Source organism: Theobroma cacao, chromosome 3, assembly GCF_053813885.1.
Source record: "Theobroma cacao isolate CCN51 chromosome 3, ASM5381388v1, whole genome shotgun sequence".
Classification (NCBI taxonomy): domain Eukaryota; kingdom Viridiplantae; phylum Streptophyta; class Magnoliopsida; order Malvales; family Malvaceae; genus Theobroma; species Theobroma cacao.
This window is the reverse complement of record NC_142641.1, coordinates 7,437,045-7,450,066: the sequence shown is the minus strand read 5'-3', so window position 1 is coordinate 7,450,066 and position 13,022 is coordinate 7,437,045. Positions and strand designations below refer to the sequence as shown.

The window sequence follows — 13,022 nt, the reverse complement described above, 5'->3', positions numbered from 1 at the left end:
GGAGGAAGTAACCTAAACGAGGGGATAACCCAAAAAATAAAGTTCAACCAACTTGGAGCCACCCATTTGTTTAATGGAGTCAAACTCCAAGATATAATCAATTACATTTGGGATCGAAATGTAGTGAATCAAAAATCAGAAAACACCGAAGATTTTAGCAGGGGAGCTCTTGAGAATATGTCCCTCCCATTGTTGTTGGTGAATCAAGTAAAATTGCATAAACGATATGATGAATTCAGAAGGTGAATCAAGTAAAATTGCATAAACGATATGATGAATTCAGAAGGTGAACGAACTATGACTTCCGTCAAAACTGTAAAGCAATTGTTGTCTGCAAAACTGGAGCAGGTTAACTGTTACCTCAAGTATGTCTCTCAAAAAACTTCTCTATTAGAACTGAGAATGCTGCAAAACCAGCACAACCAGCGCATGCTGCTTTCGGACCACCTGTAAACACACAATAGAAAGAGAGATATAAGATAACTAGGCGTTGAGAACAACAGAGTGCAATCATGAATAACATAATTCAGGCAGGCAAACAAGGGAGATTGACATTTTACAGTGAAATTGAAGACCATAAGCTAAGGAATTGGGGATTTAACATGGAAAGGATCCAAAGCTAAGACATAAACAAGTATCTGTAGGACATCCTAGCTAATATGAGCAAAAATTTATTCTCAAGCCTCATTTCCCAGAGCTTCCTTAAAGTCGAACACTTCAATTTGCAGCAGAGTTACAATGACAAATGGTCTTTGAATATCACCCTGTTATGGGCTATCATTATCAGTGCTCCGAATAGAACTTTATATTATCACTATTATTTTTTTCAAACATTATTTCTTCAAAGAGTAAATTCTTTTCTTTTTAACTAATATGCTCATGAGCATGCATTCCACTTGCATTTATTTACTGTTAGCATTCATTTTGATACGTAGTGGACAATTACTGGAAATAAATTAGGTTAGGTTATAGCATTACTTTGGAGATGGAAATTAAAAAGAAACTAAACTTGAATGAAAACTCAAATTACAAGAAGGATCATCTCATAGCTTTCATTATGCTGTACCTGCAAAAGGAAAAAAAATGTTGTGTGTCTAACAAATTCAGATATTTATTTTAGATGTAGGGTGTTAGTCACAACTAATTATTCAATATATATAAATTGTTTTTAGACATCCCTAGTATTGAATTATTATAGTTTTAATTGCATAATCTTTTTAAATAACCACTACCATCATAGTAATATATCTGTAAACAGTTAGAACTTTATTATGAACTATAGTTACTTTCAAATTAACTCTCAGAAGATTACTTGGTAAAGGCTCATAAAAGGTTCAGACAACTATATCTAGGTATTGGACATTCACTTCACCATATTACAAGGCTTGTTCTCTTCCTATGTACCTTTTTTAACCCAAGGTCAATTGTGTTGTGCACTACACAGACATTTTGTTGATATACTCAGAACTGTAAAGTGGTTAATAAATTTAAAAAAAAAAAAATTGTCTTTTACTTTGATAAATTTTGACATGCATTAAGAACTCAAATTATAGGGCTTGCTCTAAGTTGATTGAATTTCCAGAAATGTAGTAATATGGTACCAAGAAAACTAATTTACTCCTGTGACCACTTCTCACAGCTCGACCACAAGAATAAATTCCAACTCCCTTCTCCCTCTCTACCCCTTTCTTTTCATCTTCCTCTAATCTCCTAATCTCCTCACTTGAGATTGAAGATAGTAATGCATATGCTTGTTAATGTCATCAGATGCTTGACTGTACAAAGAGAATACAACTCCTAGCAGGTAGAAAATGCACAAGTTATAAAACGAGCTACATCCATACTGTCTGGGGATGTAACTTTTGACGTAGATTATAAAGTATTTTTTCTTATTTTTTCTAGCTTCTTGTGCTATTTAGAGTGTCATCCGTGTTATACTATATTGTTCTTCGTTTTCAGGTTGAATGAAACTACTTCAATCTCTATATAGGTCAGGTGCACATTTGGTAAAACATGTGCATGTTTGAAACTTTTTAGGTGAAATCACTAACTCTAACTAATATTATTCTTCATATATTGTAATTGTTCAAGTTGTCAACATTACCCCCCCCTCCCAACTTTTTTTTCTCTTTTTGAAGTCCTATGTCTTAGAAGTAGAATATATAGTTTTCTTTAGAACTACAAAATAGAGCTATGAAGAGCAATAAGAAAGGTTGGTGATTTAACTTAAGTGTTGAATTTTGAGGGGCAACAAACAAGAGAGTTTTATAGAATTCAGAAGTTGAAAGAAATAAAGAGAAAACTGAAATTAGTTTATGCTAAATGTCAATCATAAATTGCATTAATATAGAAGTGCTTAAGAAACAAATAGAAAATCCAACTTCCAGCCTATGCATATCTCAAAAAAAAAAAGAAAAGAAAAGAAAAGAAAAAAGAAAGAAAGAATGAACAAGAAAAGTGGTAACCTTTGTGCATCCAAAAATGGGTGAAAAGAAGGGAGAAAAAGACCCTCCATTAGGCTCATAAACATCTCACTAATAATTGTCCACTTGCAAAATGACTAGTAGGTGAACCAAAAATGTCAGCACAAGACGCTACATCTGAGAGCTTCTGGCTGTTCTGAATGTGAACTTTTTTCTATGCTAACAAAGATATGAAACCTATCTAACAAATATTTAATGAGATCATGGTGACATTATAAGTAGTATCAACAGAAAGAAAGTAAATACCTCTAGCTGACATAGTTCCCCCAGTTACACAACCGGCAACAACAGTATTTGTGGTGTCATGCTTTGCTCGAGCCTTTAAAAACAAACATTCAACGTGAGTAAGCACAAAAGAAGTTTCAATTGCCAATTTTGTTCATAGATATAACTGAATTTTGGTTTCAGCTTCTTCATACTACCTTCTCAACAACACACTCAACAGCAGAAAAAACAAAGCCCATAACTGCAAAAGCTTTTGCAGAACCCCAGCTTCTTTGCCCCATTTGCTTTGCGGTATAAACAAATTGTTGCCTACCAGTCATTTGATCTTGCATTATAGGATTATCCAATGCACCCAAAAACAAGCCCATGAACAATCCTAGCCCACCTCCTGCAAGTAGTACCACAAACATAAAAATCCCTTTAGAACCCTAAACCCTTGCTTAAACCCTCCAACAAATAGAATGGAAGACAGAATAATGCAAAGGCAAAAGAATTCTTGCTTTATTCCAAAAAGTCCAGAAAAAAAAAAATTTGGCATGCATCAAATTTCAAATTTTTAATCAACTATTTATCCAGTTCTTTTGGCTTTTATTTTTCTTTTATCTTTCTTAAAAGGCAAACAAATTATCATTTAAAATAATTTAAAACCCAATTATTTAAAAAAAAATGAAAATTGGAATTGGGACTTACCCATGACTCCACTAACGACGCTACGAACAGCACAATTATCCCAAACTTCTTGAGCACGAATTTCCTCCATTGTTGGCATTCGAATACCCTTAATCTGAGGCGGCTCTGCTTCACTTGAGCTTGCAGCTTCATTTTTTGAATCACTTTCAGAGTTGGTCGCAGACATTTTTCCCAAACTCCAATTCCACAGAATACCCAAGAAAAACCTTGTCACGCAAGTGTGAGGGTGGGGGCTTGAGCCGCCATAACTGGGAAGGTTTCTAATAAAAAGGCAAGTCTTTGGGCCGCAAGAGTGTCGTGGAGTGTGCGTCGGACGTTGAGTCAACCACCGCGTACTTTTGCAGCATTGACTGGGCTGACCCTTTTCTTTTTTGGGCTGGGCTTGGATAACCCTCACAAACTTGGGCTGAGCTCGACTTAGAAAACCAGTTTGGCCATTGACGTCAGATCCGGCACTTCCTCAATCGAATCGGCTATGGAGTTCTAGATCGACGCTTCCCCAACCCTGCAACCATATCCAACCATGGAGGCATTGGTGTTGCCATTGTTGTCTCCTTCCGGTGAAGGATAAAATTTAGAGGGAAAAGGAGAGAGATGAGTAACGAGAAAGAAAATGTGAAAAATAAATAAATTGTCTTATGTAGAATAATAATTTTTAAAACTAATTAAAGGTAGTATTTTTGCTTAATAATTTTTTTAACCTATTCCTGCATACTTAGAATAATGATTAAGATCAGTAATAACTATTTCGATCTCTTCTGGAATGATCATTTCTCAAAAAGACCATTCTGTAAACCAAACACATTCTTAAGAATGGGCAGGACAGCCTCAGACATTCATGACCAGAAACATCATGGGAAAGATACGACAGATAATATATTTCTTTTGTATAAACCAAGTGCCGATGTACATTCAAAAGGGGAAAACCATTCTATATGGTCATTTTTAAAAAATTTTCAAGCCCAGCCTAATTCTAAAGCCACAATGAATCAATCTACATGGCTTCTAAATCACGAATATAGTCATCCCACATTTCAGTTGCAATAGAATCCCTTAACTGTGAACTAAGTTCTAGTTGTTCTGCTTCAAAACCAACCTCCAGATCATGGTTATCAATGTGCATCATTGCCTGTTCCACCTCTAATGGAGGCAATGACTCCTCTATCTGTTGAACAGTCTCCGGTTCATACATTTTAAAAAGCAAATCATCCGGTTTCTCCCTACGTATGTAGTTGTGCAATGCACATGCTGCTACTACCAATTTCACCTGAGTTTGTAATGGGTAGGGAGGAGCCGACATCAAAATAGGAAACCGTTCCTTTAAGGCCCCAAAAGTACGATCAGTAGCATTTCTCAACAAGAAATGCCGTTGATTAAATAGCTCTTTGGCATCTTGGAGATGATAACCACTGGAAAATTCATTCGAGTTATAGGGGACACCAAAATACGGGGCAATGAAGCCTGGCATATTTGCATACTTGTTGTCCACAAGGTAGTATCTCCCTGCATCATTCAAAATTTTCATCCAACAACTAAAACTGGAACTTCAGGCAGTAACAGACAGCAGAAATATATTATGCTAGCTGCTCTAAAAATTTAAGGCTCCATTTGGTTGCCGTATTTGCTACTAGTTTTTTTATTCCCAATGCTGAAGGCAAAAAAATGACATTTGGATACAAAACCATTTTTTTTATTCTTTTAAAGCATTAAAACTTTAAAATTTGAAGTCATAAACAGCAAAAGGCATGATTTTACTTCAATATGCATTAATCATGCTTATGTTGGTTTTATTTGTTAACCAATAACTTACTTTTATACAACATGATTTTGCTTTTGCTTAATAGCAAGGAAAGCAAATAAAAAGAGTAGCAGCAAATGGAGCATAAACCAATATAGGGTGTCTATATCCTGTCAAACGTTAGATCCCATTCCCTAAAATAATACTAAAGATTAAGCTAGATTTCTCAAACACTATGCAAATATGTCCATTTACTTGGCGCATATATATAAATATAAATATAAATATATATATATATATATATATATATCAGAACTAGTGAGTCTTTATGAAAACAATATGTAATACCTTCAGGCACTTGCAACTTATTACGCCTAGTAAGAGCTGAATTTAGAACTCTCAGATCTGATGCTGAGCCTTCCCAGCCAGCTAGAACATAATGGAATTTAAGATCAAATGAACAAGCTGCCAGAACATTTTGTGAAAGTAATCCATTCTTATTACGAAAAGGTCCCTGCTCATCTACACCAACCATCACTGGAATGTGTATGCCATCAACTGCTCCCACACAGTCCTGGCAAAATTAATTTAAAATGAGATAGAAGTAACCTGGAATAGATGCTAGTAAATTATTTAGGGGTACCTTAAAATATGGATAAAATCGGGGATCTTGTGAGATTTGTGGTGGAACATCAGATCCTGGAGGCTGAAAAAATTCTAATGAAATTGCCATAATTGCATTCAAAACATTATTGAAATGGCGACTGATGGTTTCCCCCGAATATCTGAATAACTCCTGAACAGCCCGAGTCCGTAGATTATGGCCAATTATGAACAAGAATATGGCTAATTGCTCCTCAATCTTGATACGATTTGTATGGCGAAGCAAACCTTTGCCTTGCAGAATATCACACAATTTGTAAAACACTGGCTTATCCATGCGAAAATTTTCCAAACATCGCTCACTCTGTCCATTAAGTACCTCATCTACAAACTTTGTACCATTTGAAGCAAGACTATGACCCAATTCTTTGGGCATATAATTTCCATAGACTCCATCCTTCTCATCATCAGAGCTCTCCATGAGAAAACTATCCTCTGCACTTAAGAATTGATCATCAGCACTCATAAAGATGCAACGCTTTCAAAGACTGTAAGAATGACATGCAACATTAATCCAACAAGGAGCTACCCTACCCAAGTACAAGAGTACACAGGTAAAAGCAATAGGTTAGGAGATAACCAACCAAACACCCTCTAAAGCACTGATGCTAATCTTCTTGGCTGAAGCACATAATCTATCAAAGATAAAGTTGATGGCATTATAGCTGCAAAATGCTTTTCTAGACAAGAAGCCATGAATCTCCACAATCTGTATCCACCACATACAAAGAGTTTACATCACCTGATCACCTCAAAAATGAAATCTTCTAGTTCCTATTGATCAGTATCCCCTCTTTTGATATGTCATTCTGAAACAAAAATAATCCCCTACTTAATTTGGTGCCCTACTCCTAGAGCAACAAAGGAGCAAAATAGGTAACATTATGGTTCGTAAAAAATAATAGCAGGCAGCTATTGCTGAATCAATCTCACGTGATTCTACAGAAATGAAGTTAAAGAAAGAAAGTATACAGAGAAGTTAGTCATTCAAAACCACCAATGGATTCAAACAAAAATCCTTTCATAAAAACTAGAAGGTTTCACAACCATGCAGACCTCTGCAAAACCTAAATTTGCTGTGGAAAAGGAAGGAACTTGGTGACAAGTGGCCAAATGTGCTCCTGGGCATTTCTCTTAATTTCAGATTTATCATTTCAAAGAAGAAAGAAATGAGAAAGGGTATGTGTCTAAAAAAATATGAAGCAATGATGACTTGTAAAGTAAGGCAAAAGTTTCACGTATTGGAATTGCAAGAGAGGATAGGAAAATAATACAAAGGTACAAGAAAAGATTCCTTCTCACAAGCTCCATCTTGGAAAATAGTCACTTGTGTAATTCTTTTAAAACAGGATCAATTGAGTAATAAATAAGCTTAACGAGATTTCCTTATTCTATTGACCACCAACAATCCCATTCTAGCGCTTTCGACCGCATACCTTGTACCTCCTTCCAAAGACGTAGAAACTTCATATGCACTTTTATCTCTTTCTTTCAGTAATAGGAGATATAAGAGGATAGAGGTTGAATTTCTCCAAGCAAGGACTCCCAAGTATATTCTATAATCAACCACTTACAAAATAACGATCATGGCATGCAAGCCTAATGAGTTAATAAAAGCAAGAAAATAGTATAAAATACGAGTGCATCCAATAAGTTGTCTAAGCTAGAATTGATATTTCGTGCCTTCAGTTGTGGTGTTTAACAAAAGAGCCAAAGATAAAGCAATGGATGTTCTGAAATCCGTTACATCATTGACTTTTCTACGAGGCCAACCTTGTTTACTTATTTCTGCACTCTTATGTCAACATGAACAAACAAAAAGAAAATGAAACAATAGAACAAAGCAAAGAGCAAGACAGTACAGCTGAATGTTATTTTTTCTTAAAAGTAAAGTATGATTATAATTACTGTAAAGGGAACACTTTGGGTAGATGGAATTCAAAGATAATCGCTTTCTCCTTTAAGTCATCCCTCAAAAATTGTTAACATTAATGGTCATTCTTTTCTAGAACAACCGGAAGAGATTCCAATAAAATAATTACAAGCATAAGAGAAATTAATGGAAAGGTTCATAAAAGACAGAAATGTGCAGCCAGCTTTAGAATAATCACAAAAATTTTCCAACAGCGAAACGCTGGCATGCTTATATAAAGCCAAAGATCAAAACCCTAATACTCCAAGAAGCGGGGCACGCTGTGTTCCTTTGACACCTAATGAGGCACATTGGAGAGCGATTTCCCACAAATTTCACAAGAATAATCAAATGAAAACAACTACCCGAGGAAAAAGAAGAACTTGAAACCAAAGAAACAAACGCAAATGATTTCTGATACAAAATCCAAATAATTACTATAACAAACAATGCAGTGCCAACAAACCGTTGATTTCAATAGAAAATCAAAAAATAATAATAAAAGAGAATAATCTATACTCGAGTGAAAGCATTTTCGTAGATTATAATCTCAAAATGTAAATAATATGGAGGAATAATTTGGCGGCATGTTGTTACCTGAGAAAGAACAAAAAGGGATGCCGGAGAAAAGCGGCTTTGAACGACGTCGTGCCCGAGACAGAGAGGGGAATGGATGGGGTGATGGATTGGATGCAATAAAGGATTGAAGGAAGGAGAGGAGAAAGAGTGATTGCAGTAGTTGGTTTTGAAGCAGCAGCAGCAGTAGCGGCAATTGTAACGTTGGTGTGTGCAGAGTCTCCTCTCCTCCGCCACTGGGAGAAGTGGGAATTTCGATCAGAGTTTTAGAGGGAGGGTTTATTCTTATTCAACAAATGCTTGGCCCATTTGCTTTATGGGCTTCCTTTCTTCAGAAAGCCCAATTTGGGTTGTTTGTGTTAGTTATGAATTTAAATCACACGAAAATTCACAAAGCCCATCCATAACTACACTGAAAGGGAGCGTAAAGAGGATTTCAAAATTGTGACAGGTTGAGCTTTTGGTTTTGCTCCACGTGGAGTTTTGATCACCTGAATCGTAATTATATTTTGGGACGTTGCCTTGAGATTTGATGGGACACGGTTGATATCTATAAGGAAAGCCTCAAGAAAACTTCAAAATTATGAAACGTTGGGCCTTTGGTTTTGCTCCACATGGAGCTTTGATCATCTGACACATAGTCATTTTTTGAGGTGTTGCCTTGAGATTTGATGGGGCATGGTTTTTTTTTTTTTTAGGGCTTTACCCCAAAAGGAGCCTTTCCAAAATTTCTCAAAGGTTAGGGTCGAACTCAGGGGTTTGGAAATAGTTTTCAACTAGCAATAGATGCATCGCGGTTAGAACCTCACTAGCTGCGTCATTACCCCAAGCACAAAGATTGATGGGCCATGGTTGATGTCTATAACTATAATCACTAGAAATGTATCCGTGCGTTGCATACGGATATAATAATACAGGTTGTAAAAATTTTGTTTCTTATATTTTTCATTTTATTAAATTTTTGTAGGTGAGGACTAAAGCAAGTCATGTACTAAAAATTACATATACAAAATATTATAGTTAGTAGTAGAAAGTTTTGGAATATTATATCCTAGGGTCATAATATAATGCATAGATATATAGATATCAGCACAAAACATAAAGCAATATTACGACAATTTATAATTTTACACCATCATCCTTAGGTTAGGTACAAAAGGTAGTGCTTGTAAGTAGAAATTAGGATAAGGCTTTTGCGAAGTTTTACAAAAGATGTCATTGTTGTTGTTACAAAATATATATAGTTGGGAAAGTAGTGTTTTGATATTCAGCCAGCATTTGAAGTATATACAAAAAAGATATAGTGTGTAATATTACATGCCACCTTGAACAAAAAAATGAGGCATCTTAATACGTAGCTGGCAATTAGATGTTAAGATTTCATATTAACTATAGATGAACAAAAAGTTTCAATAATGCTATGCTTCTATCAAGGTTTTGATTCGATGTGTGCCTTGTTTGCAAATAATGTTACAGCAATTAAGGAGTATCATTTATTGTTTAAAATTTTTATCTCAATAACTCATGAGCCAAAGCAAAAAACATTAAAATTCTATGAGTAATACACGGCTTACATCAAGCATTGATAAAGTGTATGCACGAACAATTAAAAGAGGTAAATTTTAACATCCATCAATACAAAATTTCATCATCCATAAAAAAAACCTTTTGTTTTTTTTGCAACTCGCAAAATCTGCAGAACAATCTAATTTATTTAAAACTTTAGTGTTAATATTCTAGCTATAAATCGTTCATTAAAAGTGCTAGAAATGTGTGTGAATTTTGAAAATGTTAAACATTCAAATGAATATAGATATTTTTATCTCATGCTTGTAGTTCAAACTATATGAAAGAAGGAGAAAATAACCTAATAACAATAAGATGAAGAACAAATAAGTAAAATGAAGTTTATTATATTGTAATCCTAACCTGGTTTTGTTTTTTTTCTGAGGTGATTCTTGTCCTTGGTTGGTGGCAGCACCTTCATAAGGAGTGTTTTCTGAGAAAAGTTCTCTAGCCACTTGTGTGTTGATTGGTGATGGTAGGAGCTGCTTCTCTGGTTGATCAATTGTTAATGGAGGTGTTGAGGATACAACAATGGTTGTAGAAGTTGGAGTGGGAGGTTCTTGGTTTGCCATCACATCACAATCGAACAGTTTGTAATTTGAAATTCCTATTTTAATTGCTTTTAATGTCAAACCTATTATGAATGTCCTTGTTTAGTTGATCAAAGCCTTGACCGGTCCAAGTAATGTCATGCGATGGATAGTATTGAGTGTTGCAAGTTTTGTGATACTCGCTCCAACTGTCACGACCCGGAACTTCCATCGAGCCCGTGACAATCGCCGTGTTGTCTCGATCAACACTCATTACCCAGATTATCAACCAGAACTCCGTAAGGCTTTAATATCAGTTTCTCTTTTCCCCGGTGAGCAACTGTTACCAAATATCGTGTTCTAAAAGAATTTAAGCTATTTCCAACTGAAATCAATAAAAAAAATGATTTCTGTCTCACAAGGGCGTTTTGATCATTTTTCCTCAAAAGTTTCGAAACCAGTTAAAAATGTAGTATGCAAGTATAAAACACATAATTCATAATCAAAAATAAATTTAAACTTCTAAAACTTTCATTTAAAATGAAATTATAACTATTTGAATATAATAAAAATATAGAATAAAATATTCAATTTTTTCATAAAACAATATTTTTAGAACACTGTGTAAATAATTTTTACAGCGAAAAAGCAAAATAAATTCATATATATTGTAATATAGATAACCAAAGTATAAAATTAAATTTACAGTAACACGTGGGCCCACGAACGACTAAAAGTGTTAAAAGAATTAAACCTACATATTTTGAGGATGCCAATCCAATTGTAGTTATCAATGAAATGAGCTATTTACCAACTATCTTGATGCCTGAAATGGGTGAAAAGGAGGGTGGTGAGATTATATAATCCCAGTGAGTAAACAAATATCATTTAAAATATCTAAAGGCGAGTAACAAGAGACCAGTAAAACATTTCATCCAAATATGTTTTTCAGAACACAAATATTCATTTCATTTAAAAACATTAATATGGCCTATGAGTATCTTAAAAGCTTGGCTCGTGCCAGAAACCATTATCATACTCAGCTATCAGGGATACCTTGGCAGAGGGCTATCCCAAACCGAGTTCGTCAAGGCTATTAAAAAGTTATGTACGCATAAAACATGTTTTCATTTTGAAAATATAGTCGTTCCTTGGCGTTGGCTGAGTTCCCCCTCACGTGGTGGTTTAGCGTGAAGTGAACTCTAAAGTCATACCTCGGGAGTTACCCTACTCACCTCTCCAACCGAGGTAAAATATATAAATATTCGGATTTCGTGCCCCTCTAATAGGCTGGTCCACAGAATCTGCCTACTGCAGCAAGCTAAACCCACCATACAATAAAATTTTCACAGCATGACAGGGCTAATATTTTACTACCCAGCCTGCAAGGGTAAAATAAGACAATCTATACAATTCATAAAACACAGCCCAACCAGTCATGCCAACACAATAACAATATAACATAAGCCATCAATTTCCAATTATAAATTTACAATATACCAGTGGTCTCCAATTACTCTATTTTCAAAATTGTTATTTCGTTTCAAGACAATTTATAAAATCTTTTCATTTAAATTCATTTTTGTTTATAAAACCTAAAATTTACCGTTTAAGTCATTTTCATAAAATTTCACCGAATCCGAATTAAAACATACTTTAGATAATTAAAATGATGATAAGGTTACTCACAGTACTAGGAGTTCGATATACTCCTATTCTCGATCTTTAGGCACAATCTCTTTACCTTTGTTAGAGGGCTCACCACCTATACATCATACGTGACACGAATTTCAATAAATTGTGTCAATTTATCATAAACTATTTCAGGCTCTCTAAATCTAAATGAATGCATGCGATGGGATGCAAAATGTTTGATTAATCACTTAAATGTGATATTCGACCTAAGTCATACTATACTCGACCTAATCAGCTAAAATCTCCAATTTAACTCAAAATCAATTCTTCTCACTTTCTACACTCCAATTATACCTAAATTACCTCAGTGACTGTGAATGAGATTCAATTTATCAATCCCGGGTCAATAATCACACATGTCTATACGTTAAGCAAAAATTCAAATTTTCACACCAAAATTTTTCATTTAATTTCTAGCCTTACCAAACATCAAATATCACCAAAATATCATGAAATATCATCAATTTCAGCCACAATATCCTCCCTAGAAAATTCGGCCAATGATGGGTAATGGGAGAAAATGAATTTTTCTTGTTGGTTTGTTTCTAGACATGATAAACTAACTAAAAACGCTAACATAACTTAGAATCAAATCAATCCAACTTCATTCTCTCTCCATACCCATTCCAACCAGCCATGAATTCACCATGAAAACATGAAATCAACCATGAAAAATGAAAAAGAAAGCACGGGTAGTGTAAATCACAAGTCAATATCAAGAAATTTTACCTTTATTAGCTTAATCTCTTGAAATCTCACACTTTTTCTTCAATTTTTCCACCTAGGGTTCTTGTTTTTTTTCCTTTCCTCCTTTGTTCTTCTTTGGCCGGCCATATGAATGAGAAATGGGCTGATTTTGTGTTAATTTTAAAGCTAAATATTTAATGGTTATAAATATGCCATATGTCACCATTTCATTGGTCTATTTTTATTTCTTAACTATT

General features: G+C 34.7%; 2 protein-coding genes and 1 pseudogene across 5 annotated transcripts; all 3 read right to left on the bottom strand.

Moving 5' to 3' along the window:
* Nucleotides 1-3,710, bottom strand: LOC18604369 (Mitochondrial import inner membrane translocase subunit Tim17/Tim22/Tim23 family protein). Its single transcript, XM_018116753.2, has 4 exons — nucleotides 3,399-3,710; nucleotides 2,906-3,096; nucleotides 2,730-2,802; nucleotides 1-447 (listed from the first exon to the last, which is right to left on the bottom strand). Exons 1-4 carry the CDS (start codon nucleotides 3,562-3,564, stop codon nucleotides 362-364), a joined length of 516 nt encoding a protein of 171 aa, XP_017972242.2. The 5' UTR covers nucleotides 3,565-3,710; the 3' UTR covers nucleotides 1-361.
* A 542-nt stretch (nucleotides 3,711-4,252) lies between these two features.
* Nucleotides 4,253-8,450, bottom strand: LOC18604368 (nuclease). Of its 4 annotated transcripts, XM_018116642.2 has the most exons (5): nucleotides 8,309-8,450; nucleotides 6,542-6,608; nucleotides 5,780-6,234; nucleotides 5,485-5,710; nucleotides 4,253-4,901 (listed from the first exon to the last, which is right to left on the bottom strand). In XM_018116642.2, the coding sequence occupies exons 3-5, from the start codon at nucleotides 6,218-6,220 to the stop codon at nucleotides 4,393-4,395; spliced, it is 1,176 nt and encodes a 391-aa protein (XP_017972131.1). In that variant the 5' UTR covers nucleotides 6,221-6,234; nucleotides 6,542-6,608; nucleotides 8,309-8,450; the 3' UTR covers nucleotides 4,253-4,392. The 4 variants fall into 4 exon arrangements, with proteins under 4 accessions (XP_017972131.1, XP_017972128.1, XP_017972130.1 ...); XM_018116639.2 differs by lacking the exon at nucleotides 6,542-6,608 and having other exon boundaries at nucleotides 8,309-8,447; XM_018116641.2 differs by lacking the exons at nucleotides 6,542-6,608; nucleotides 8,309-8,450 and adding an exon at nucleotides 6,384-6,508.
* A 535-nt stretch (nucleotides 8,451-8,985) lies between these two features.
* Nucleotides 8,986-9,126, bottom strand: LOC148763542 (U4 spliceosomal RNA; annotated as a pseudogene).
* Between the last annotated feature and the right edge of the window lie 3,896 nt (nucleotides 9,127-13,022).

Bases quoted from the DNA above. Each gene is read 5' to 3' on its own strand.
- LOC18604368 (XM_018116642.2), bottom strand. From the start codon at position 6,220: ATGGAGAGCTCTGATGATGAGAAGGATGGAGTCTATGGAAATTATATG. The intron at 5,711-5,779 runs GTACCCCTAAAT...TAATTTTGCCAG, and splicing joins GATTTTATCCATATTTTAAG to GACTGTGTGGGAGCAGTTGA. The intron at 4,902-5,484 runs GTATTACATATT...TGAATGATGCAG, and splicing joins TAAGTTGCAAGTGCCTGAAG to GGAGATACTACCTTGTGGAC.
- LOC18604369 (XM_018116753.2), bottom strand. From the start codon at position 3,564: ATGTCTGCGACCAACTCTGAAAGTGATTCAAAAAATGAAGCTGCAAGC. The intron at 3,097-3,398 runs GTAAGTCCCAAT...TACTACTTGCAG, and splicing joins CGTCGTTAGTGGAGTCATGG to GAGGTGGGCTAGGATTGTTC. The intron at 2,803-2,905 runs GTAGTATGAAGA...TTGTTTTTAAAG, and splicing joins TTGAGTGTGTTGTTGAGAAG to GCTCGAGCAAAGCATGACAC.